Source organism: Phacochoerus africanus, chromosome 7, assembly GCF_016906955.1.
Source record: "Phacochoerus africanus isolate WHEZ1 chromosome 7, ROS_Pafr_v1, whole genome shotgun sequence".
Classification (NCBI taxonomy): domain Eukaryota; kingdom Metazoa; phylum Chordata; class Mammalia; order Artiodactyla; family Suidae; genus Phacochoerus; species Phacochoerus africanus.
This window is the reverse complement of record NC_062550.1, coordinates 62,995,258-63,018,993: the sequence shown is the minus strand read 5'-3', so window position 1 is coordinate 63,018,993 and position 23,736 is coordinate 62,995,258. Positions and strand designations below refer to the sequence as shown.

General features: G+C 48.4%; 1 protein-coding gene across 1 annotated transcript; it reads left to right on the top strand.

Annotated features, from left to right (window-relative positions):
• The first annotated feature begins 955 nt into the window (after positions 1–955).
• Positions 956–23,311, top strand: EMP1 (epithelial membrane protein 1). The gene is made up of 5 exons (XM_047787503.1): positions 956–1,106; positions 16,801–16,913; positions 18,961–19,057; positions 19,168–19,308; positions 21,038–23,311. The coding sequence occupies exons 2-5, from the start codon at positions 16,836–16,838 to the stop codon at positions 21,202–21,204; spliced, it is 483 nt and encodes a 160-aa protein (XP_047643459.1). The 5' UTR covers positions 956–1,106; positions 16,801–16,835; the 3' UTR covers positions 21,205–23,311.
• Positions 23,312–23,736: the final 425 nt, after the last annotated feature.

Sequence of the window (23,736 nt, the reverse complement as noted above, 5' to 3'; positions counted from 1 at the left end):
GCTAGTATTTCTCACCATAATCCCGAGAGAGGTACCGTCTACCCCACTTACGACTGGGAAACTGAGGCAGGCGGAGGTGGCTTTGCCGGTAGACACGAGGCCAAGTGGAGAATGGCTGGGCTCTGGTCTCCAGTGGATGCCTGGTCGTGGGGTGACAGGAGTCCTGGGGCCCCTCCCAGCTCCCGTGCTGAGCGAGAGGGGTGGGAGGCAGGGAGGTGCTTGTGATGGCTATGCTTGAGGAGCTCAATTGAGGAGCAAGGTCCAGGTAATTATTACCTGAAGATCAGAGAATAAAGTTCTGAGCTGGAGGACTTCCTCCCGAATGTGAATGCGAGGAGTCCAGAACGGCACTCATGGAGCATAATTAAAGAGCAGCAGCCGTCCTACCTGCCCCCCATCATTTCGAGGGCTCCTAGTGGGTCCCCTTCTTTATTGTACAGGCTCCCCTGAGGACGACGCCCAGGGTCAGGCCAGGGGGAAGTAAATCAGAGGGAAATCCGATCCCTCCTGACTCTGAGCAGCCGCTGATGCGAGCGGTGGGGAAGGAAGACTGGGGACTCTCGTGGGATGATTAGCTAGGATGTCCCCCTCCCCAGCCCTCCCTCCAGATGACAGTGTGGCCAGATAACTTGTGTTTTCTTGTATCCATAGTAACCAACTCTCCCCTTCCTCCTCCTCCTCCTCTTCCTCGGTGAGGAGGAATGGGCTTCGGGAAACAGATCTATTTGTGTGACTCCTGTTACTCATTTGAAGGAATGTCACTCCTTTTTCCACTGCGGTCTGCGTGTCTGAGTCACCGGGAGCCGAAACAGGCTTCTCTGAATTGATGGCTCCCTCCCAGCCTCCCTTGACTGACTGCCAGCTTAGCAGGGCGTAGCTTACCAACACATTTTTTTTTTTTTTTTTTAAAGCCAGACTGATTCATAGAAACTCCTTTAAAACACAGTGAAAAGAAACCGCCCATCACACACCCCAGCACACCAGCGCAGGAAACTTATAACCCCGGGAGGCCGGCCCTCCCCTCACTGTGGTCACAAACCTCCCGAAGAGTGGTTGCCGGTCACCAGCTCCTGCCACTCAGGGCACCTTGGTCGCGGGACCTTCAGGTAGGACAGCTCCCCACAGCCCAGCACACGTTCCTGCCTTCCTTCTGACCTTCCAAAGTTTCGCTTTTTCTTTTTTCCTTTACTATTTTTTTATGACTCCTCGAATCAAGTCCTTCCAGCTTTTGGCTAAAAGCAGGCACTGAGACAACTTTTTCCTTAGGGCTCAGTAAAATCTGGTTTGACGGGGGTCAGGCTTAGCAGAGCTGGGCCAGAATTCTGTCTTGCAGGAACTGGGTTCTCATTCTTAGTCTGAACGTGTGAGCAGAGCAGGGACTTTGAAACCCACCAGAATAGGCTATTCTTGGTGGAGGAAATGAGGCGTACCTTTGAAATGACACAAGGCCCTTGCCAGATGTCTGTTCCTCTGTTTTGATTGAAAGTGCTTCAGGACCCAAATTGTTTCTCTGTTGGTTGCTTGTTTGCTGGTCTTTGGTTGGGGCGGGTGGGGGCGATGGTGGATAGATGTCTGCTCTTCAGTTTATTTTTGTGGCTGCTTTTACGACTGTCCTTTGGCTGGCTCATTCGCTTTTGTTTAAATGTAAAAGCTTTTTCTTTCCACAGGATGGTGGTGGTGGTGGTGGGGGGGCGTTGGTTGGTTAAAAGAAAACCGTTAGAGGGAGAGAGAGAGGGAGAGAGCAAACCAAGTGGAGTTTTCAAACAAAATGCGGGAGGGCTTCTTTCGCTGGCATCGGGAGCCTGATGTAGATTCCAGAACACTCTCCCCCCTCGCCAGATGTGCCGGGTGAGCAGAGGCTGGAGGAAACGGAGTTTGGAGGGGGAGGGTGGGGCAGGGGAACTTCATCTGTTCTTGTAAAAAAAAAAAAAATGTTGAATCGCTCTGTGCCTTCACCCTAGACACACAGCTCCGTCTGTTTTAGGGCTGAGTGTAAAGACAGCATAGTGGACATGGTAAAATAATTTTTGTAGGTGGATTTTTCTGCATGGAAGGTGGCGAGTGTTTTGGAACGTGTGTCTTCTCACTCTTTCCAAAACATGGTTGTACGACTGCAAACATGCTCATCATGAGAGAATCTGGAGAGAGGAAGAAAAATGATTTCTGTTTACTTTTTTTTTTTTTAAGGTTAGCATTTTGGTTGAGGTGTGGCCCATTTCAACATCGATACTGGTATATGTTTTCCCCTACATAAACAGGTCGAGGAGAATGACAGGATTCAGCTTGTCTGATGAAATGAGGCTTTTTCTGTACAAATGCAGCTCGTTGGAGGAGAAGATTCAAATGTAATCAGTCTGGGTAGCTGGTACAGGCAAGGCTCCTAGGAAAATTGCCCTCAAGGGGATGATTAAGTAAGTGCCAGGGCAACTTTTCAAGATTCAGGGAACTCCTGCCTTTGCTTGAAATGTTCATTATTTCCAGACTACATGGCTGTGGATTAGGGAAGCCATCATTATGTTGATTCTACGAAGCTAGAACAAATCTTTTAGCCTGTGCAGGTTAAAACCCATAAGTAGAAGATGTAACCAGTCAGCAAATAGGAAACACCAACAATTCTGGGGTTGTAAACCCTTTCACCCTTAGTGCAACACCTCACGTTACGTTGCAGTCTTGTAAATGAGAAAGTGAACTGCATGTTATTTCCTGGGGTTTGAGAGCAATTTAAATGATGCTCTTCTGATTCCTACTTTCCCCTCTTTCTCCAAGAAGTAGGGAGAGAGTTCCTTGGTGGCGGAGTGTTTCTGGATTTCAGCTGTAAATCTTTGACAATGCTGAAAGGGGAGGGTTGTTTTTTTCCTCCTCCTGCTGCCTCCCATCCTCCGGGTGGGTTGAATTCCACCCCAGACTCTGAAGACTGGGGCGGAGGTGGGGATGGGAGGGGGTGTGGGTGGAGAGCTGTTTGGAGGGCTGTAGGATGTCCGGTCTGGCATCCTGGTCCCAGGACCCCCCAGATTTTGCATTGTTTGAGGGGACAACACTGTCCTGGGAATTGGCCAAAGGCCATCAAGGACCAACCCAAGGGCAGATCACATCCCAGAACAGATGCTGGCCACCCCCCCGCCTCCGCCTCTGGGGTATGCGAGGCAGCCTCTGAGGAGAGAAGAGATGTCCCTTCCACAGACCGTGGATGAGACTGTGCCTTTCTCCACTCTTCCTGCCTCCCTCCTAGGCCAGAGCTGGCCAGTCCCCTTCCCAGGACATCCAGAGGCTGGGGATCCTAGGGAATGCCCTGCATAGAGCCCACCCTGGGGAAGCAGACCGTCTTGGCTTGGTCTGGGTGGCTCTGGGCATTTTGTCCTATAAGACCCACTGGGACCAGTGGAGAGAAAGCAGTCAGGGACCAAGAAGGCTTAGAGGTGAAGCCAAACAACTTTTCTGGAGCCGCCTCAGAGCCCCAAAGGGAACCTACCTGAAAAATGCCCTCAGGAAAGGGCACAAAGCAAATTTAGTCACATTTCATCCTTGATTTTGTGCACAGACTTTGGGAGGGATCTTGGAAGTCAATGCATTCCTTCTCCGACCACATGCGGAAATTGCCTTTTCACACCACCTCGGACAGATGGGCACTTTACATTTCCTTAAAATTTCCAGAGGGGAGTTCCCGTGGTGGAGCAGTGGAAGCGAATCCGACTAGGAACCATGAGGTTGCATGTTCAATCCCTGGCCTCGCTCAGTAGGCTGGGGATCCTGTGTTGCCATGAGCTGTGGTGTAGGTCGCAGATGCGGCTGGGATCTGGGGTTGCTGTGGCTGTGGTGTAGGCTGGCAGCTGTAGCTCCACTTGGACCCCTGACCTGGGAACCTCCATATGCCGCAGGTGCAGCCCTAAAAAATAAAATAAAATAAAATAAAATTTCCAGAGGAAGGGCCTGATCCCTCAGAGCGTTCCTCCATGCTCAGCCCCCTTCGCTGGGCAGCTCTCTTACCAGAGTTTCTTAAACCTGGCAAAGTTGGCTTCTCTATAACCTCTGAATTTTGTTCCTAGTTCTGCAAGCCTGAAAATACTGATTCCATGTTTGTTGTTGATCCCTCCAAAACTCCTTATCTTCTAAACTCTTGACCTTTATTTAGTTTTCATGGGTAAAATTTGATGGCTCTGTACTATTATTATTGTTGTTATTATTACCTAAGATTCAGAAAGAGCAGGGAGCATTTTTTTTCTTTCTTTCCTTTTTTTTTTCCCCACGCAGAGAGCATTTGTGAAGCTTTGAAACTATGCACATAGTCATCCATACGCAAAAGATTCAATTCTGAAGATTTTCATTTTCTAACCAGATATGCATATGACTCCTTGAACTGGCTACATGTGTATACATAGCTGTCTGGCCTGAAAGCTCTGAGACATTTGGGACTCTCAGATATACATACTCAGAGAGACACACCCAGTTACTACCACGAGGTCATGGTTAAATTACTCCAATACCAGAAACACAGGCTTCCAACTTGGCTTCGTGGGGCTGGTCCCTTAATATGGTCCATAGTTCACGGAGCCCACGCCTTTACGCTGTTACCTCCTGTCCGAGTAAGTACAGGAACAGGTTGCCCGTCCTGCGTAGGCTGGGTCTACTTGCCAGCGGGCAATCTGGATGTCATTCCCTGGAAAAGAGCTCGTAATCCTTCACCAATGTAGAACAGGGATTTTCAGACCATAAACATCCTTTTTCCAATGCTTTTCCCATTTCTGCCCAGAGGACCCTGGAGTTCGGGTTAGTGATCAAGGCCGCCCAACTATGTCTCTAAGTGGGGGTCTGCTTGAATTCCCAAACCTCACGCCTCAACACACCCATCTCAAGACCACTCTGTGTAACCCTTCAGTTTCCATTCATTTCTTTCTATTTATTGATTCTGAAGCACAAAGATTAAAAAGAGAAGCCCTTGTAGGTAGGCCTATGCTGTTTCTCTCTCTTTGAAACAAAACATTGGGCTCAATCTTTTCTTCTCTGTTGCGGAAATGTTATTTCCCTGGAGCTGAAATGGACTCCCCCACTCTTGGTGCCAGGGGGCCTTATTGTGGATGTGGTGGTTTTTTTTTTTTTTTTTTATAATTCCCAAGCCTGTTTCATTTCCTTCAAGGGGGGGTTATCCAAATGGAGAACCCGCTAAGGGGAGGCTGAAACTGGGGGCAAGAATCTTGGTGCAGATGCCAGAAGGCTGAATAGGAAGCAGGGCGGGGCGGGGAGGGCGTGGCCTTGTCCCCACTCTGTCTTGTCCCCACTCTGCCATGTAACGTGGACAGGACGATCGTCTTCTCCACGAAAGGTGGAGGGAACTGAGCTTGGTGGGCTCCACGGCCTCCTGTGGCTCTGAGACCCTGTTGTTCGAAGATCCTGCCGTTCCCGTTCTGAGAAATCCCTTGGCTCATGCCAACCTCGAGTTTAATCCGTAAACCTTGGTAGGGAAGCCACAGGAAGCAACACGCCACCGGAGAAGGGGCATTTCAGGGAGACCGGGGCACCCAGGCGGTCTCCTCTGCTTCATCAGCCCGGATTCCTTAGGCGCGGTGACTCTGGGCTTTACTGTTCCGTCGCGGTGAGTGTCCACCCAGCTCTCTGAAGAAAAGGAAGAGGTTTGATTTAGGAAACCCAAGCTCTGGTGGGGCGGGCCAGGCTCTGGAAGCCTAGTTAAGACCCTGACAACAGCAAGGGATTCGCCAGGAGCCAGACCAGGCTCCAGGAGACCTGGGGCTGGTCCTGGGAAAGGAGCCCCACCCTCTCGTCGAGGAGGGTGTGGCCCCAAAGGTGTGTTTAGGAAGCACATGGGGAGGAGGAAAGGGGAGGGCCAAGGAGGAAGGCCAGAGGCGGGGGCTGGGGGGATCGAGGGGACCGGCTTGGATTTCCCTAGATCTGTGGGTTGGGAGGAAAGGGAGATGAGGGAGAAAGTTCAAAGAGGAAGTCAAGGAAAGGGACAGAGGACAAGGCCAGCCGTGAGTGAGGGTGCTATACGCTCAACTTCCTCTCCTCCGTTTGGGGACCACCCATCCTCCCGGTCTCAGGATGGTTCTTAGGGCCAAATATTCTGTCCCTTCCCCCCTACCGCCCCCCCATCCCCGTGAAGCATCTTTTGTTGCTCAGCAGCATTTGAGTTTCCATTCAGCATTTGTGCCAACAGGGCGTGATCCCCACAGACGTTTCCTCCCTTTTCAGAAGCGTCAGATCAGGGCCAAGAGCAGAAGGAGGCTCAAAACTTGGACGTCTTCTTTCACACAATCAAGACCCTGCCCAAGGGGGCTGGAGGTGGGGAGGTGGAGAGAAGTGGGCTCTCCTCAAGTGTCAGGGCAGCCAGGTGTGCAGCTGGGTGTGTCCCTGCTTATTTCAGAGAAAGGGTTCAGTGAAGAGGGGTCTTGGGCTGTGGAAGGGGCCAGGATGGAGTGTTTGAAGCCTGCCTGGGAGCTGGCAGTGCTGGGGGGTGAGCTGGGGCTGGAGGGTCTTGCTCTGGCTGGACTGGCTCTATCTTCTCAGCAGCTCCCCAGGAAGAGGTGGCAGCTCTTCAAAGACCCTCTGTTTGTTTGTTTGTTTGTCTTTTAGGGCCGCACCTGCAGCATATGGAGGTTCCCAGGCTGGGGGGTCAAATTGGAGCTGTAACCCCTGGCCTACGCCAGAGCCATGTCTGCAACTTACACCACATCTCATGGCAACACCGGATCCTTAACCCACTGAGCAAGGCCAGGGATCAAACCCACGCAACCTCGTGGTTCCTGGTCGGATTCGTTTCTGCTGCGCCATGACGGGAACTCCAGATCCTCTGTTTTTAACAGTGGCACTGTTTTGAGGGGCGGTGCTCACTTAACACTGAGTGGTGGTGAGAAGAACAGGGCGAGAGGTAGATCTGGTGAAGTTCTAACCTCTGCCCAAAGTAGGAGAGAGAAGCTTGAGCGGCAGGCGAAGAGGCCTGGCCTGGAAGATGCCAGGGGTGGGCTTTGCTCTGATTCTGCCTTCACTCTGGGGACCAGCTTTCCCTTCTTTGAGGAACTGGTCCGAATAACCTCAAAGCGGCTAAGCCTCTCACCAACCAGTTGCCTTGGGAAGCAAAGCCAAGGGCCGTCCCACCCCTGCCAAGCCCACCCCAGGCACTCAGCTCAGCTCTGGGCGCCTCTGGCTGCCCTGAATCCCTCCCTCCCTCCTTCCTGCCACCTCCGAGATGCAGCCCTGCTGGTTGAAGCATGTTGCCGCGCCACCTACTGGGCCCGCCCAAGCGCCGCCGGGGCCAGGCCACACCTTGGTTTTCTTCCCAAACTCTAGTCATTATCTTGGCAACCTCTCCCTCGGAGACATTCTGGCCGCCAGAACGCTCCTCTTGTCAGAAGCAGAAGACAACGAAGCTTCCGTCCTTATCCTCGCCCAGGGGACATCGCCCAATGGCCTGACCAGCTGTGGTCTGGGGGCGGGGGGGGGGGGGGGCGGGGGGGGGGCTGGGCCCGGCCTCCCGCCCAGATCTGGCCTGAGCTTCTGCAGATGTTGCCCAGAACCACCCCCTCCCCAGACACAAAAGAGGACAAGGGGAAACCAAAGGGAGCGGTTCTTCTCCTTGGGAACATCTGCAAAAACAAGATTCAGAGCTGCTTGTCTGCTTTTAGCAGCGTCGTTGGCCCTCAGCTTCTGCTGGAGGAGCTTCCAAGTCCATTTCCAATGGGCCCAGCTTCCCATTTTCCATAAAGGAGCACAAAGATGAACCAACAGTAAGAGTTCCCTGGTGGCCTAATACTTAAGGGTCTGGCATTGTCACTGCTGTGGCTCGGGTCGCTGTTGGGGCACTGCTGTGGATCCCTGGCCTGGGGACGAATGCATGCCACTGGCACACCCCTGCCCCAAACAAACAAACAAACAGAAAAATTTTTTAAAAAGTGGTAGAGTCAGGAAAAAGTGGTGAACCTGGAATTCGTGTTCTTTATTCCTCTATATCCTGTCTCTCTAGGAGCTACTGGCTAGAGAGGTCCATTTCCCAAAGTCAGCAGTCAGAGGCAGAATTTTTATGAGAATCTGGTTTTCAAATACGTGCTTCTTTTCTTTCCTTCTCTCTTTTTTTTTTCCCCTTAAATAACGTGCTTGTCCCCTTCCCCTCACCCCCGGGTGCTTCATCTCTAACTGGGTGAGACTCATGCTAGTTTGTACCAGTGCTGGATAAACACCACCCTTTCTATAATAACCCCCATTCATGAGAGCCCACATGTGGGAGGTGCCGTCTCTTTACCCCCAACCATGAAAAAAGAGTTGTTTTCTTTGGAGCGTGTAGATTCCTGTTACTTTTTGCCGCTTGATTGCTGATGTTTCTCCAGGTCATAAACCCTCTCCTGCATTTAAAAACATCGGGCCCTGGCATGATGTGCCTATTGTGAAGTACAGCCTGAAGTTCTTTCCTTCCACACCAAACCTCAGACATCCAGAAGCAGGAGGAAATGGCCCTTTAGGATTCTTTTCCTCCACGTTTCCCACGGAGAAATGAATGCCCCCCTCTCCCACCCCTACGTAAAAACAATATTTAGAATGGAAAAGTACACTTGACATAAGACAACAATAACATTGGAGTCAGACAGGCTCATCCAAGGTCTCCTTCACTCAACCTGCCTTTAATCCCAGCCTTTTCCTTCTCCGGATACATCCTCTGTGGCCTCTCCCCAAAGACTGCATTTCCTTTTCTGCTTTTGTGTTCCCTGGACATCCACGTGGCCAACCCCCACAATCCTCAGTGAGAAACAAATACATCAAGCAAACCAACAGAACAAAAATGATGCTGACGTGTAGAGGACAGAGAGGTGTTAGGGCCGCCCCCTTGCACGACCTCCCCAGGAGAAGTGTAGCTGTGGTTTTGGGTGTGACATGGAGGAGGAGGGCAGCTTGGGCTGGCCCATGGAGATGGTAGGACCAAGGGCCGCTTTGCTTTTCATCTTTTCTGGTGCCTTGGAGAAAGCACGGGGTCTTGGTCAGCTGGCAGGAGAAAGTTTTCTTCCAAGTTTGCAGGTATCCCGAAAGAGATGGGGATTTCACCCCTAGGAAGGCATCCATCGATGAAAAGACAGAGTGTCCAGCAGTTGAGTTATCCCAGTGCTGTGCCATGACAGGCTTGAGATTTGGGGATCTTGGGTGATGTCCTTTGGCTAATTCTCTGATAACTTACCTGGAAGCTCCCCTGGAAAAGTGACCACTTCAGAAAAATGGTGAAGAGGAAGGGTTAGAGCAGAAATACGAGGGAGGTCGTCATTGCAAAAGCAGACTGATGCACTGTCAGGACTGGAAGAGGAGTGGGTCTTGGTAGGTCGTGAGCTCCCTGTGACTAGAGGAGTGTAAGCATGACTGAAAGACTTGCCATAGATTTGTAGATGTATTTCATGTATGGGGGAGGAATTTTTTTTTTTTTGGTCTTTTTGTCTTTGTTGTTGTTGTTGTTGTTGCTATTTCTTGGGCCGCTCCCGCGGCATATGGAGGTTCCCAGGCTAGGGGTTGAATCGGAGCTGTAGCCACCGGCCTACGCCAGAGCCACAGCAACGCGGGATCCGAGCCGCGTCTGAACCTACACCACAGCTCACGGCCACGCCGGATCGTTAACCCACTGAGCAAGGGCAGGGACCGAACCCGCCACCTCATGGTTCCTAGTCGGATTCGTTAACCACTGCGCCATGACAGGAACTCCTGGGGAAGGAATTTTAAAGCTCCTCATTCAGTCCAGAGAGTCTGTAATTTAGAGATAGAGAGGAAAGGGAAGTCTGTGGACAAAACATTTAGATCTTTAAGATTTTTCTTTGCATTCACTTGTTTCTTGAATAAAAAGGAACAAACACATGTATACCCTTGCAATGTCCAAATGTCAAAGCTACTCAGGAAATAGTCACAGTGTTTGCATATGATGTTCGATACATAATTATAGTAGTGTATAAATAATTTCTAAAAATAATACAGGACTAAAGTTCACGTATACAAAGAAGGAGAAACATTTTCTCTTCAGAATTCTGTGGTTTATTATGAAGACTTAGGTCACTTTGACGTCGATTATTTTTCCATGGAGAAGAAAATATTGCCTTCCTTGATTTACTTATTTGCTTGCTGAATAGATACTTCATAACTGTCATAGACAAGACTCTCCCTTCAGGAACTTAGAATCTCAGCCGTGGGGGGAGCCAAACATTTCTGTAAATAACTCTGTTAATCAGGCAGGCTGCCACTAGTGGTTTTAATTTTAATTTTTTTTAAAAATTTTTTGTCTTTTTGCCTTTTCTAGGGCCGCTCCCTCGGCATATGGAGGTTCCCAAGCTAGGGATCTAATCGGAACTGTAGCCACTGGCCTACGCCACAGCCACAGCAACACAGGATCTGAGCCATGTCTGCGACCTACACCACAGCTCATGGCAATGCTAGATCCTTAACCCATTGAGCGAGGCCAGGGATCGAACCCGCAACCTTATGGTTCCTAGTCGGATTCGTTAACAACTGAGCCACAACGGGAACTCCCGCTAGTGGTTTTAATAACAGGGAAAATGACTACTTCTGACCTAGGTATCTGGGAAGGCTTCCTAGAAGAGGCAAGATTTGAACTTCTTTGAAAAGAATTTGATAGGTAGTTACTGGAGGAAGGATACAAAAATAGACCTTTTAAAAAACCAAAAAAACCTAAAAAAACCCTAATCCCAGGGATTCCAGATGCCAGTGTGAGGTGTCTGGATCTACTTTCCTGATTGGTGGTGTGGATGGTGGGGTGTTTGGAGGATTTTGAGCAGAGGAGTGACAAGGTCAGATAACCCAGTGGCACAGAGAATATACTTAAGAAGGGGGAGTTCAGAGAGAGGGTCACGGGAGAGGCTGATGGTCCTGAGCTGGTCAGTGACAATGGGAGTGAAACGTGAGGATGCTTGGGAGATAAATACTGGAGGAAGGTTGCAAGACCTGACTGTGATGCTTTTGGCCATAAAACTGGGATAAGAGAAAAGAGTGATGGGGAGGTTGGCAGCTGGTCAATATTGCTCCTGTCTCCCCAGAAAAGCTTGGGCTGTCTTTGGCTGCCAGGGAAATGACTAAACTGTCTCTTCGTTGGCCAGCCAGATCCACAGGCTTCTCAGAAAGCTATCTTGCATCCTCTGGTCGGGGATGCCTCCACTTTGCCTTTGTCTGGGAGGATCTCACCCACTCCAAGTGAGTCATGGACCTTTGAGTTCCACGGGACTCCCCCATTGCTCATACAGCTCCCAGCTCCCCGTTTCTGATTAGGTGACACCCGCAGGCTCCAGCTAGTTCTTCGGTGACTCAAGCTCAGGATTTCCGCCACTTCCTTTGCTCAAGAAGTTTTTGGTGGTCTGTTCCGTTGTATTAATCCCAGTTATGGTTCCTTAGACCCCCCCCAGAGCACTGCTTCCCCCAGACTCTGGTGGCTTTTCAGTAAACACACGACTCCAGAGCAGGAAGGAGTTATCTGACCCCTAGCTTAGCAATCATGGAGCCAGATTTCTAACATCTCAGCTGTCCCGCTAGAAGTCAATGATTCTCAATGTCTCTGCAGTACTTACCCCTCAGAAAAGAAAAGGTGTCCAGAGATGCCTGATGAATCTCTCCTGGTCAGGGCCTCCTATAGAAGTACTAGGCTACCTGAAAAAGGCAGAGAGACAATAGAAGGCTGTCTCAGGGCTATGTTCCTTGGATTCTTTTAATTTTTGCAAGAGGCAAGACACCAATAAAGATGTAGGTGGATGGAGCCAACTAAAGAGGGAAGTTATCTCCGTTCCCTACATTAGTCAGTATTTACAGTGACAGTGACCAGCAACCATAGTCTTCAGGGTCATTTTACCAACTGTAATACATCTCCTGTCAGCAAAGATCTTCATCCAGATCAAGAGTGGTAGGCGTTGTGAATTGCATCAGGGACAGGAGGGTAAGGGGACCGTTACCCTGTGCTGGTCTGGGCGACGCAGGAGGAAAAGGGGAAGTGTGTCCAGAAACAGAGATGGCGGTGGTGGAAAGGGAACTGGTGGGCCTGTCCGTTTGGCCAGAAGGGAGAACAGGAAAGGGATAACGGAGAGCCTGTCTGTGGCTCTGTCACTAACCTCCCTTCCTCTTAACAATCACTTCTCTCTGGAGTCCCCATTCTTGCTGCCTCTATTTTCCTCAGCTTCCCACCCAGCCCCATGGATCCCTGACCACCCTGTCCCAAGCCTGTTGGGTGGGTGAGGAGAAAGGAGGGGATTCTGCTCTGCTTCCAGTGGCGGGTGGAGGACGGTGTTCCTGGCACCCCACGCAGAGCAGTCGGTGTGCATCTTATCCTTTGGGAATGCTGTGAATTCACTAGTTTTGGTGGCCTGGGTCCTATGCCAAACACCACGAATAATGTGATGGAAGTCCCAACAGCCCCCCGACAAACTTTGGGACTGCCCTGAGCACAGATGCCTCTGAAGGGTAGGTGTTGTGTAGCACCCAGCTCTTCAGAACTGCCATACTGTTAGCCTCTGCTTTCTGGCTTGAGCTGCCCAGCCACAGCTAGGGGTATGCTTTTCACTGGGGAGTGCCACCCACAGCATTTGGGAGAGGTGGGAGAGAGAAGTCAAGTATTGTGGAAAGAAAGTATAGTAGCCAATACTTCTTTTTTTTTGTTTGTTTCATTTGTTTGTTTTTGTCTTTTTAGGGCTGCACCTGCTGTATATGGAGGTTCCCGGGCTAGGGGTCTAATCAGAGCTACAGCTGCTGGCTTACACCACAGCCACATCAATGTGGCATCCGAGCCATGTCTGCGACCTACACCACAGGTCACAGCAACACCGGATCCTTAACCCACTGATCGAGGCCAAGGATTGAATCTGAAACCTCATGGTTCCTAGTTGGGTTTGTTTCTGCTGTGCCACGATGGGAATTCCGTATAGTAGCCAATACTTCTAAAGATGTAAGTGCTCAGAAATGGTCTGTTTTCGTTTTTTTTTTTTTTTTTTTTTTTAAATATATGAAGCATGCTACACATCAGGGGAAGGAGTAAGGCTCCTACAAAGCCACCCTGCATGTAAATAAATTTGAAGAGCATATCTTTTATTTAGACCCAAACTACTCTACTGCTTGATATGTCCCCACTAAGCTGTTACGTACCACTCCTGGTGGTCCTTAAAGATCTCAAGGATTACCTCCCCTCTCCCCACCTCCCCCAGGATGAGGGTTTCTCTGCTAGGGGCGGTGGGGGGGAGGGAGAGGGCTCTAGAATAGGGATTGGGTATTTAGGTATGATCCAGGCCAGACACTTAAGAAGATAGCTTAGGAGTTCCCACTGTGGCACAATGGGTTAAGAATCTGACTGCAGCGGCCCCAGTCACTGTGGAGGTGTGTGTTTGATCCTGGCCTAGCACAGTGGGTTAAAGCATCCAGTGTTGCTGCACCTGGGGCTTGGCTTCAATCTCTGACATGGGAACTTCCATATGTTATAGGCGCAGCCATTAAAAAAAAAAAGAAAGAAAAAGAAAAGAAATAGAAAAAGGAGATAGTGCCTTGGTTAAATTTTTTGCACAAAAACATAACAGGATCTGAAGCAGGATGAGAGAAAGAGAAGAGGGAGAGAGAGGGGCTTGCATAATGTGGCCGAAGGCTGCTCCTTGCCGAGAATATGGACCAGTAGGAAGTGCCCAAGAAAGTTCAAGAACAGAATATCTATTATGAAGCTCTTTGTGATCCAGCCAGAAAAACAAACAAGAAAAGAAGATAGCTCATCCCATTTCCAAATGTGTCGGGGAGGGCCACTGAAATAAAAGGAAGCCCCTCAAAGCCGACAATGGATGGCACTAATAAAACCTGACAAATGTGGGGTGATGATGAAAAGATGGAGAAATTACTCTTTGTGGGATGTCTTAGCTCCCGCTGAACAGCTCTTCCTTCTGGCTGGATACAGCTGCCAAAAGCAGAGAGGATTGTGTGTTCTGTACACCTAGAACACTTGCTAATCCAAGGCATTTTGCTCCTTTCTTTGGTGAAAAGATGAAACATGATTATGGAAATCTGAATTCCCTGAAAAAAGAGTCTTCCTAGCTTGATTTCCTCACCCCCTTCTCGTGGGCCCTGGAGGGGCATAGCGATCCAGTGGGGTTGTGGTTTAGATTCAAAAATGAGAACCAGTGGCAAGGAACTGGCACGCCCTGGGGTGGGGGTGGGGGGTGGGCAGGCCGAGGTGCAGGTGCAGGGTCTTTGGAAGGCAATAATGTTCAAGACATCAGGACAGAGAGAGTGTGAGCAGGGCCCAAAGGGATCAGACTCACCTTTGGAGGTTACAGAGTCATCCAAGGTGACAGAAAACCCTGCTGGATGCCCCACAGCATGGAGGGGAGGAAACTCATTGCATTTTCCCTGGACCTTATTTAAGAAGCCTCGCTTGGTGTATCATATTCTGTCCTTGACCCCTCAAACCCTATTAGGAGGAAGATGCTTGTAAATGAGAAGCAAAGTAATAAAAAAGTCATTTATAGAGCCCAAGGAACATTAAACATAAGACTCGTTAGGTAATATTTTAATTCCCTGCATTTGGGGAAGGAATTCATGCCTTTTCCTTTCGCCATGAGGGGTTAGGTTAGCATCGAGGGATGGGGTGCAAACTTGGGGGTGTTGAGAGGATGGTCAGGGCAGGGCTGAGAAGAGTGGTTCCCCCACTCAAGGGCCAAGGATTAGATGTAATGGCGATTTCTACGAAGACCCACATGATTTTACATGCACTGCCCTGTGAACTGGATAGCAGCTCTCTGATGACCGGCACTTAACATGGGGCAGCCTGACTTAACATGGGGACTGATGGGGTTGGGTTGGCTACGGCTTGTCAAATTCGTATAACAATAATTGTAATCCTGATATCCACGACCAAAGCAAGCCCACTAGTATCTGCCACATGCCAGGCACTGTGCTAGGAGCTCTACCTCTGGGATCCAAAGTGACATTGCCCTGTACAGTTAGTGTTGCAATGCCCACTTTATATATGAGGAAACTGAGATGGAAATCTCAAACACCTTTATAGGATTCGAACTCAATGTCGGTCTCATTCAAAAACCTCCTTTCACTTTGACTGTGCTTTAAAGTCGAGCAGAAAACTGAGGCGGTGTGCAAGTACCTGAGAAAAGCCAAACTGAATTTGAATGTGTGGGGAGATTATTAATAGAGAGCATGAAAACTCCAAGCTCTCCCCTGGAATGGCAGGGTAAATGTCATCATTTTTGTCATTCACAGTTAAATGGGACACGTGTCTACAAAAAGAGCCTAGGTGCAGAGATGTGATCCGGAAGGGGAAGGTGGCTTGGGGGGAGGGGTCTGGTAGGAGGAGGGTGGTTGGCATGGTGGGTGGGGCTGGGGGGCTGGGGTGGGCAGTGAAGACCAGTGTCTGCGTCTCATTCCTGGTCTGTCGTGAGCAAGGGACCCTGGGGTAGAGTAGATCATTCTGGATTTTGAGTGCCTGATGAGCAAAGGGAGAGGAGATAAAAAACACTGGAAGTGTTGGAATGATTGAATCAATAAATATCCAGTCCCTTGGGAAAGGGGCTCACACTCACTCAAAGCTTCAATTAAATTAGGTGGAGGGAGGGAGACAGACGTGGGACAATTACTGGATGTGCACAGGCGTCTCCTCCCTGGGTGGGGACAGCCACACCTCCACCCTGCCTCGGGTGAGAATAACCTGCGCCTTTTCCTTGTGAAGTTCCTGAGCCTGCACTGCAGCTCACTGTCTTGGGCATGACAAAACTCTCCTGCAGAGGACTTAAATCAGAACAGATGGCCCCTCATGCAGCCTTTACACTCTCTTTGTTTTCTAGGTTTTACGATCTTTGGGTTCCCTTCTTTCACTCTGCTGAGATTAGGCTGAACGCTTCTGTTTGTCCATATGCCCTCTTTATCTGCATTACTGTATTACTTAACCCATCCTCCCACCAGCCCTGTGATTGATGCATTTGCCTGTCGGCTCTGAGCCCTGAAGGACTGGAATTTGTGTAAATGTCACACACAAGCTGAAGACACCTTCAGTGGTCTCTCAAGCTGCATCCTTTGAAAGCCCCTGACACTGTCCTATTGAGATCTAGAAAATATAACCCCCCCCACCCCCCCCACTAAGAGGAGAGTCCGTACCATGACGCTGCAGTCCAAAGGCTCAGGGGCAATAACACAAGTTTGAAATGTTCCATCGGCAGATGATCAGATCATTAAACTGTAATTAGGTTGTTATAATTATGGAATATCAAACAGCACTATTATAATAGAGGTTGTGGCTCTCCCATTTTATATCTTGTCTGGGATCAAATCAGTAGCCGATTCAGTCTCTGGGCATTGAGAAATAGCTGCTGTTCTGCCGAAGGCATCCACTTCGATTAAAATTGCTGGGTGAGCAGTTTCACAGAAGTGTGGACACTTCCCTAGTGGAAAATGGAAATTTATAGGACACTGTTGCACAGAGGCTTGGAAATTACAGCTGGGAAAGGACTTTAAAAAACCAAAGTCCTCTTCTGACCTCTAAACACAAACAAAATAAAATAGCAGTTATCCTAAAATTTCCTTGTTTTGAAACAGGCTGTATTGGAGGGATGAGTCAATACCTGTGAGGCAGAATTATATTTCTGTTCAGGTCTATGTAAATAGACGAGTAGGCATTTGGGGAACTGGGCTTACCAGGCGTTTTCAGGGATTTATGATGAAATGGCGATGGTTTTTATTGCAACCCCTCTAGATTTTAGCAGGTAGCCCACCCGCGTGGGAAAGCTGAGTGGTCTTAGAGAATCCGACAGTAACCTCTCCTTTCCCTTTCATGTTCTCCTCTCTTTTCAGAACTCTCTTCGCTCACAAGCCATCGGAAAGCCAACATGTTGGTGTTACTGGCTGGTATCTTTGTGGTCCACATCGCCACCGTCGTCATGCTGTTCGTTTGCACCATTGCCAATGTAAGCTGTGTTCTTTGGTTCATTCATTCACTCAGTCATTCAGAAGTTATCCGAATATTTACAGAAAGTACTACGAAAGATATTTAAGCCATAATCCCTGCCCCTTGTGTGGATTTACAGCTTAGTCGTGGAAAAAAATAGGCAATCTCTCAAACTTCAAGCCACGAAGTAACAAATGCCCACATGAGTTATCCTGCCAGGCTAGGCTTCTCGGTGGAGCTTGGAGGACAGGTGTGTGTGTTTCGAAAGGTGCAGAGTGAAAAGAGCAAGGGATGCATTCCAGGCAGATGTGCCCAAGTGGGAGGGACAGGCTTTGTTCAGGGCATGATGAGGACACCACGAGGCAGAGTGGAACTTCCCTTGCTTCTGAGAACCTTGATTAAAAGGATAGATGGGAGTGCGATGATGGTTCTGAGATGATGGGACACTTTGGTGGCATGACAGACAGATTCAAGTTCTGAGCAGAGAGTAGCATGTAAAAATGGAATTTTGCAAGATTAATCTGGTTCCCCTGAATTAACTCAAAACAAACAGCCTAAAAATGATGGAGGGACCATCTCTTTTTTTCTGAACCTGGGGCTACTCTGACATCTAGTGGTAGTTAGCAGTGTCCAATTTGCTTTTATTGTGCTTTTCTCAGAAAAAAAAATGACATCTCCTTGGACATAAACATCAAGGCCACCCATCACCAGGCAGACAAAGATGGTTCTAGAATCTGTTTGGATTGTAAAGTTCAGACAGAAGCATTTTGCCAACCTTCTTGGGTGTGATGATAAGCGAGGCTAATTTAAGCATCACCGTGATTAAGACAGAACTCTCACCCATGAGGCCTCCTCCAGACTCTAATTTAGCCGTTCTGTACGCCAGCCCCAAATCTCTCAGGATAACCGTTCTGATAAACGACTTCAAACTGGATTAGTGGATGCAGAGAGCTGGATATCTGAATGATCAGCCTCTAATGTGGGGCTTGGCACACAGGTGTTTATTGAATTAAGAGCAAGAAGGCGATTTGACATCCTGGCCCTGCTTTTCCAGTAACTCGAATTTTAACAGACACTCTGTATAGACAGGGCTGGGGGTTTGTTTTCCGTCTCAGAAGGGTAACTGTTCCTCTTGGGCCAGGAAGGAGGGGGCGCTGGGAATAAGCCAGCCTCGGGGAATACATTTTGGTCCTTTTTCTACTTTGAGCTGCCCCCACAGGAGAGCTCTGGCTCTACTCTGTTACTAGTGAATTCCTTTTCATGTTATGACAATCAAGGTGTGTCCTTCTGTGTAGATGACAGTGGTTTATTGCTCACCTGGACTCTTGGCTATTCTCTTCACTGCCCTTATGTTTTTTTACATGTTTCCAGTTGGACATTTTTTTTTTCTTTTTCTTTTTTGGCCACCCTGCGGCATATGAAGTTCCTGGGCCGGGGATCAGATCTGAGCCGCAGGTGCAACCTAAGCCACAGCTGCAGTCCTTTAATTCACTGTGTCCACTGTGCCAGGCCGAGGATGGAACCTGCATCCTGGGCCTGCAGAGATGCTACCAATCCCACTGCACAGCAGCAGGAAGTCCCAGTTGGGCATTTTTCCTTGACAGTTTTCCTTCTTAGCCAGGCCCTTACATGAAACAACCTTGGTAGGATGTATGAATTGTGCCTCCTGGAAACCAATTTCCTCATGCAGGGTTTCCTTTTCTTAGAGCCTTAGACTTTTAAACAGCTTGGTGGTTGAATTACTTTTTCCTTTCCTTTCTTTTCTTCTCTTTCCTTCCTCCCTCCCTCTCTCTCTCTCTCTCTCCTTCCTTCCTTCTTTCTTTCAAGTGATGAGGAATGTGAGACCCAGAGGATGAGGTGACTTTTCCTTTTTCTCTTGGGACCTTTGTGACTTCTGTTTTAGGGAGCCCTCACTTCCACCAAGAGATGGGCCTCTTAGCTGTATTTATGGCCACCTATGACGTCTTGCTTAAGAGTTGGTCCTGCCACAAGCTGATCCCCTTGTTTCCTTGTCTTTCAAAGCAGAGGGTCAATGCTGAAAGAACTTTGTTGCTTTGTGATTTCAGGTCTGGGTGGTCTCAGATGCGGGACAAGGATCTGTCGGTCTTTGGAAAAACTGTACCAGTGCTGGCTGTACTGATACCCTGTTATACGGCGGTGAAGGTATATCCCAAGCTATTGTACTTGGCGCAGATGATTCGTGCGCTCGGCAATGGCCAGCCCCTCAGGGACTGGGTAGCCTAACATGCTTGCTCTCCCCTCTGTGTCCACAGATGCCCTCAAGGCGGTGCAGGCCTTCATGATCCTGTCTATCATCTTCTCTGTCGTCTCCCTCGTGGTCTTTGTGTTCCAGCTCTTCACCATGGAGAAAGGCAATCGCTTCTTCCTCTCGGGAGCCACCATGCTGGTGTGCTGTGAGTATCATCTTACGCCAGAAAAGCTGTCCTGTTGATCTTACTGTGGGTGCTTCCAGCGGGCTTGAACAGACGAACATGTGGGGCCGTGAAACTGCCTTGTTCAGTTTGCTCCCATGGTCATTTGTGCTCTTTGGGAGAACCCCTGGCCACTGCTTGGAATAAGAACCCTCGCTGGCTGGGTTCATCCTGCAGCAGCCCTTGTATGCAAGGCACTTGAAGAGGGCGGGGATGTGGGAGTCCTTACGTGAAACTGGTGCAACTGTGGCCACAAGGCACACAGTCTTGCCATTCTCCCTCTCCTGTCACTCTTCCCCAGTACACTCAGTTAGGTGGAAGGCCTTGGTCTTTTTCTTTTTTTTTTTTTTTTTTGCTTTTTAGGGCCAAACCCACAGCATATGGAGGTTCCCAGGCTAGGGGTCGAATCGGAGCTGTAGCTGCCGGCCTACACCACAGCCACAGCAACTTGGGATCCGAGCCATGTCTGTGACCTACACCACAGCTCACAGCAATGCCAGATCCTTAACCCATTGAGCAAGGCCAGATATCGAACCTGCAACCTCATGGTTCCTAGTCGGATTCATTTCCACTACGCCACAATGGGAATACCTGGAAGGCCTCGTTCCTGCTTCTCTCTGTTATCCTACCCTCGAGCGCTGAGCCAGGTGAGGGACCAGAGATGTTGTGTTTTACTTCATAGCCATACAAACCAGTGCGAATGTGAGAACCCAAACACCTGTGATTTATTTATTTTTTTCTTTATCCATTCATCTATTTAAAAACTTTTTTTTTTTTTTTAAATTTGTATTTTCTAGGGCCACACCTGCAGCATATGGAGGTTCCCAGGCTAGGGGTCTAATCGGAGCTGTAGCTGCCAACCTTCGCCAGAGCCATAGCAACTCGGGATCCGAGCCACATCTGCGACCTACACCACAGCTCACGACAATGCCAGATCCTTAACCACTGAGCAAGGCCAGATATCGAACCTGCAACCTCATGGTTCCTAGTTGGATTCGTTAACCACTGAGCCACAACAGGAACTCCTAAAAACATTTTTTTTTTTATTAAAGCGTAGTTGATTTACAGTGTTCCTTCCATGTCTGCTGTACAGCAAGTGACCCAGCCACTCATACAGACCCCTTCTTTTCTTTCTCTCTAATCCGAGAGACCAGACACTGTTCTCTGTGCAGTACAGCAGGACCCCATCACCCATATGTTCTAAATGCAACAGTGCTGCACCCACCAACCCCAAACTCCCCATCAGTCTCCCTCTCCCCCCCCACCCCCGGCAAACACAAGTTTGCCCCCCATGTCCATGATCTGTTTCTATTTTGTTGATAGATCACTTATGCCATATTTTAGACTTCACATATAAACGATATCATATGGCAAACACCTCTGATTTAGCCGTACAACCATCAAGCTTGGTTGAGGGCAAATGAACAGAACTATGTTTCAGGGGCAAGGGGCCAGATTTCACTTTCCCATTGCCTATGAGGGAAATAGCCTTTTCTAAAAGAATAAAATCTGGGGGAGCTCCCTGGTGGCCTAGTAGTTAAGGATCCTAGTGTTGTCACTGCTATGGCGCAGGTTCAAACCCTGGCCCGGGGAACTTCTGGATGCTTTGGGCAAGGCCAAAAAAAAAAAAAAAAATTATAAAATCTTTTTCTTGGTTTTCATGTTAAGAAACAAAACCAACAGCTCATCATTGTTCCCCCCCCCCCTGCAGGGCTGTGCATCATGGTGGGGGCCTCCATCTATACTCATCATTATGCCAACGGTTCTAAAAACCAATACTGGACGAGTCACCATGGCTATTCCTTCATCCTCGCCTGGATCTGCTTCTGCTTCAGCTTCATCATCGGCGTTCTCTATCTGGTCCTGAGAAAGAAATAAGGCGGCAGCGTTATTGGGAATCTGGGGGGTGGGGAGGAGGGAGCCCTTGAATCTGGGAGGGGAGCAGAAGTCACTAAGCCGGAAAAAGAAAAACCAAGAGAGGGATGGGGGGGAGGGGAAGGAAGGGGGGAGGGGCTGAAACCCAAACATTGTTGAGGGGGTCCTATACTGTTCAGCCCCTGCCCTGGGGGAAAGCCATTGGCTGCGATGGACACTCCCTTGATATGGGCCAGAGGGCCTTTCTCCAGCCGCCAGGCTTGGCCTCCAGCTGTTCTCAGTTACACACACGGCCTGGGGCCCCAGCAGCTGCCACATCACTGGCTCCACTTCTGAAGGGGAATTCAGTCCTCAGACCCACTGCACCAAGTTAGCATAGCGGTACAAGTTCCCCGCCAGGGCAGATATTGCTTTTGCGCGGAGTAGGCCAAGCCTGGAAGCCATCCTGCCCTTCCGACCCAAAGCAAAACAGCAGCGTCTGAAGGGCCCGCAGGAGGACTTTGACCACTGAGCCAACCATCCCTCTTTGGAACAGATCTTTGGCTCTGCGGAATTCAGTGGTATTTGTGACAAGATGGGAGGAAGAGAGATAGGGATTAAGGCCAAGGTGGTGGGTCAGCGAAACCGAGAAAGAGACCTTTTCCCAGTGGAAGGCCTGGGGTGCGGTCAGAATCCGGACCAAGACCTCACACAGCTGTCCCCTCCCGGAGACCTCTTGCTACAGACTTTGCTGGGCCTCTTGCTTAAAGCCAAGGCAGCTCTTTGGAGTTTCTGTAAAGCTACTAATGACCAATTCAGTGGTGGAACACACCACACAAATTATGGGAACAAGGGGTAGACTTACAGCAGGGCTATATTAGGGGTATGTTATGAAGAACCTCTCTCTGTGCAATCAATGTTTAAGTATATAATGTGAGAGAGATGGATATCGATCCTTGTAACACCATCTGTTCCTCTCCCTCTAAATTATACACGTTGAGGAAGTTTTATCTAATTTTCCACGTTGGGGATCAGGGCTCCCAGGTTCAGAGACAACTCTGGCTTTGACATCAGCTGGAGCGGCCGCTCTTCAGTAGGCCTGCTGGTTCTGCAACACAGGCGAGGCAAGGCAATTCTGAAAGCTTCTTAACACACACGTGGACCCAAACCAAAGAACAGATCCTTAGGTGAAAGGTGCTATATAATTGTCAAGTATTAAGCATATCAGATGTCAGTCACAACAGGAACAGAGTGTCTACATTCCCAGGAAAGGAAGAAAATTTCCATGAGAGAAATACAAATAATAGGTGATGGGCAGATATTTTCCTTAAAAAAAAAATTAATCTAAAAACTCTTGTGGTACCCAAGTCAGATGGTAGTTGAGCTTGTCTGTTACCACAGGAGAATTTCCATATAGGACATAGATGTATACAGTATGGTATTCCTGGTTAAGCAGGCATTGCTCTGGCCTGGCACAGCTATTTTAAGCCATCTCAGATTCTGCCTGAAGGGTTTTTATTTTTATTTTTGGTGGAAGACATTTCCTTTACCAATCTGAGAGCTGCCCTAGGGAGAATCTGAGATATCTTGCCTGCTTTCCTTCTCCTAGCTCCCTCTTCATCTTATTTCTTAGATATTTTTCCTCTTGGGGAGTTGTTATGCCACAATTGCTGGTATTTATGTAAAAGGATTATTACTAAGTACATTTCTTTAGGTTCCTTCTGGTTAAGGGGATGTTGAAGGTGGGCCACCAAATTGTCTGGGCTGGGGATAAAGCAGTTGGCAAGCAAAAACTATGGGATGATGAACTTTTCAATTATGATTTAATGATCACATGAGTATAGAAAGCTGTTTTGAGTGCTGAAACAGACTTACCTATCAGATATATCCAAAAGAGATTCTATGTTAAAAAGTCAGACTATGATTGGAGTGAACCATGTATTCCCTTGTCTTTTACTTTGTTTCTGTGACATTTATGTTTCATGTAACTTGCATTATGTTGGTGGGTTGTTCTAGTACTGTATTTGGCTTCTTCTTTAATAGATTGATATTTCATATACTATAATTGTAAATATTTTGATACAAATGTTTATAACTCTAGGCATATAAAAACAGATTCTGATTCCCTTCACTGTGTGAATGTTTTCTGTTGAAAGAATGGAGGATAAATATGGATAATAATGACACTCATTCCTAATTAAGTTTTCAATCAGTTTGATTTGGATAACTTGCATTTATCCGAGATATTGAGCTACTTTCTGATAATGCATCAAGCATTTCTACCGTAACTCTTTCAGGCAACTGAATGTTGTTAAGTATAGTTTTATCTTGCTTTAATTAAACTTCTTAAGCAAAAAAAAGAAACTTCATAAGCTAATACATTAGAGAAAGGTTATGATCTTGAATCAGAATGGCTTATGGCATTAAGGAATGAGATGCTTGTAAATTTTCTTTGAAACAGCCAACTCCTCTGTTGTGTCTTCACAATTCAAAAGATATGCCTCACTGTACTTGCAGAAGCCCATTCACTGCATAAACTGGGGTGTATCTGTATGG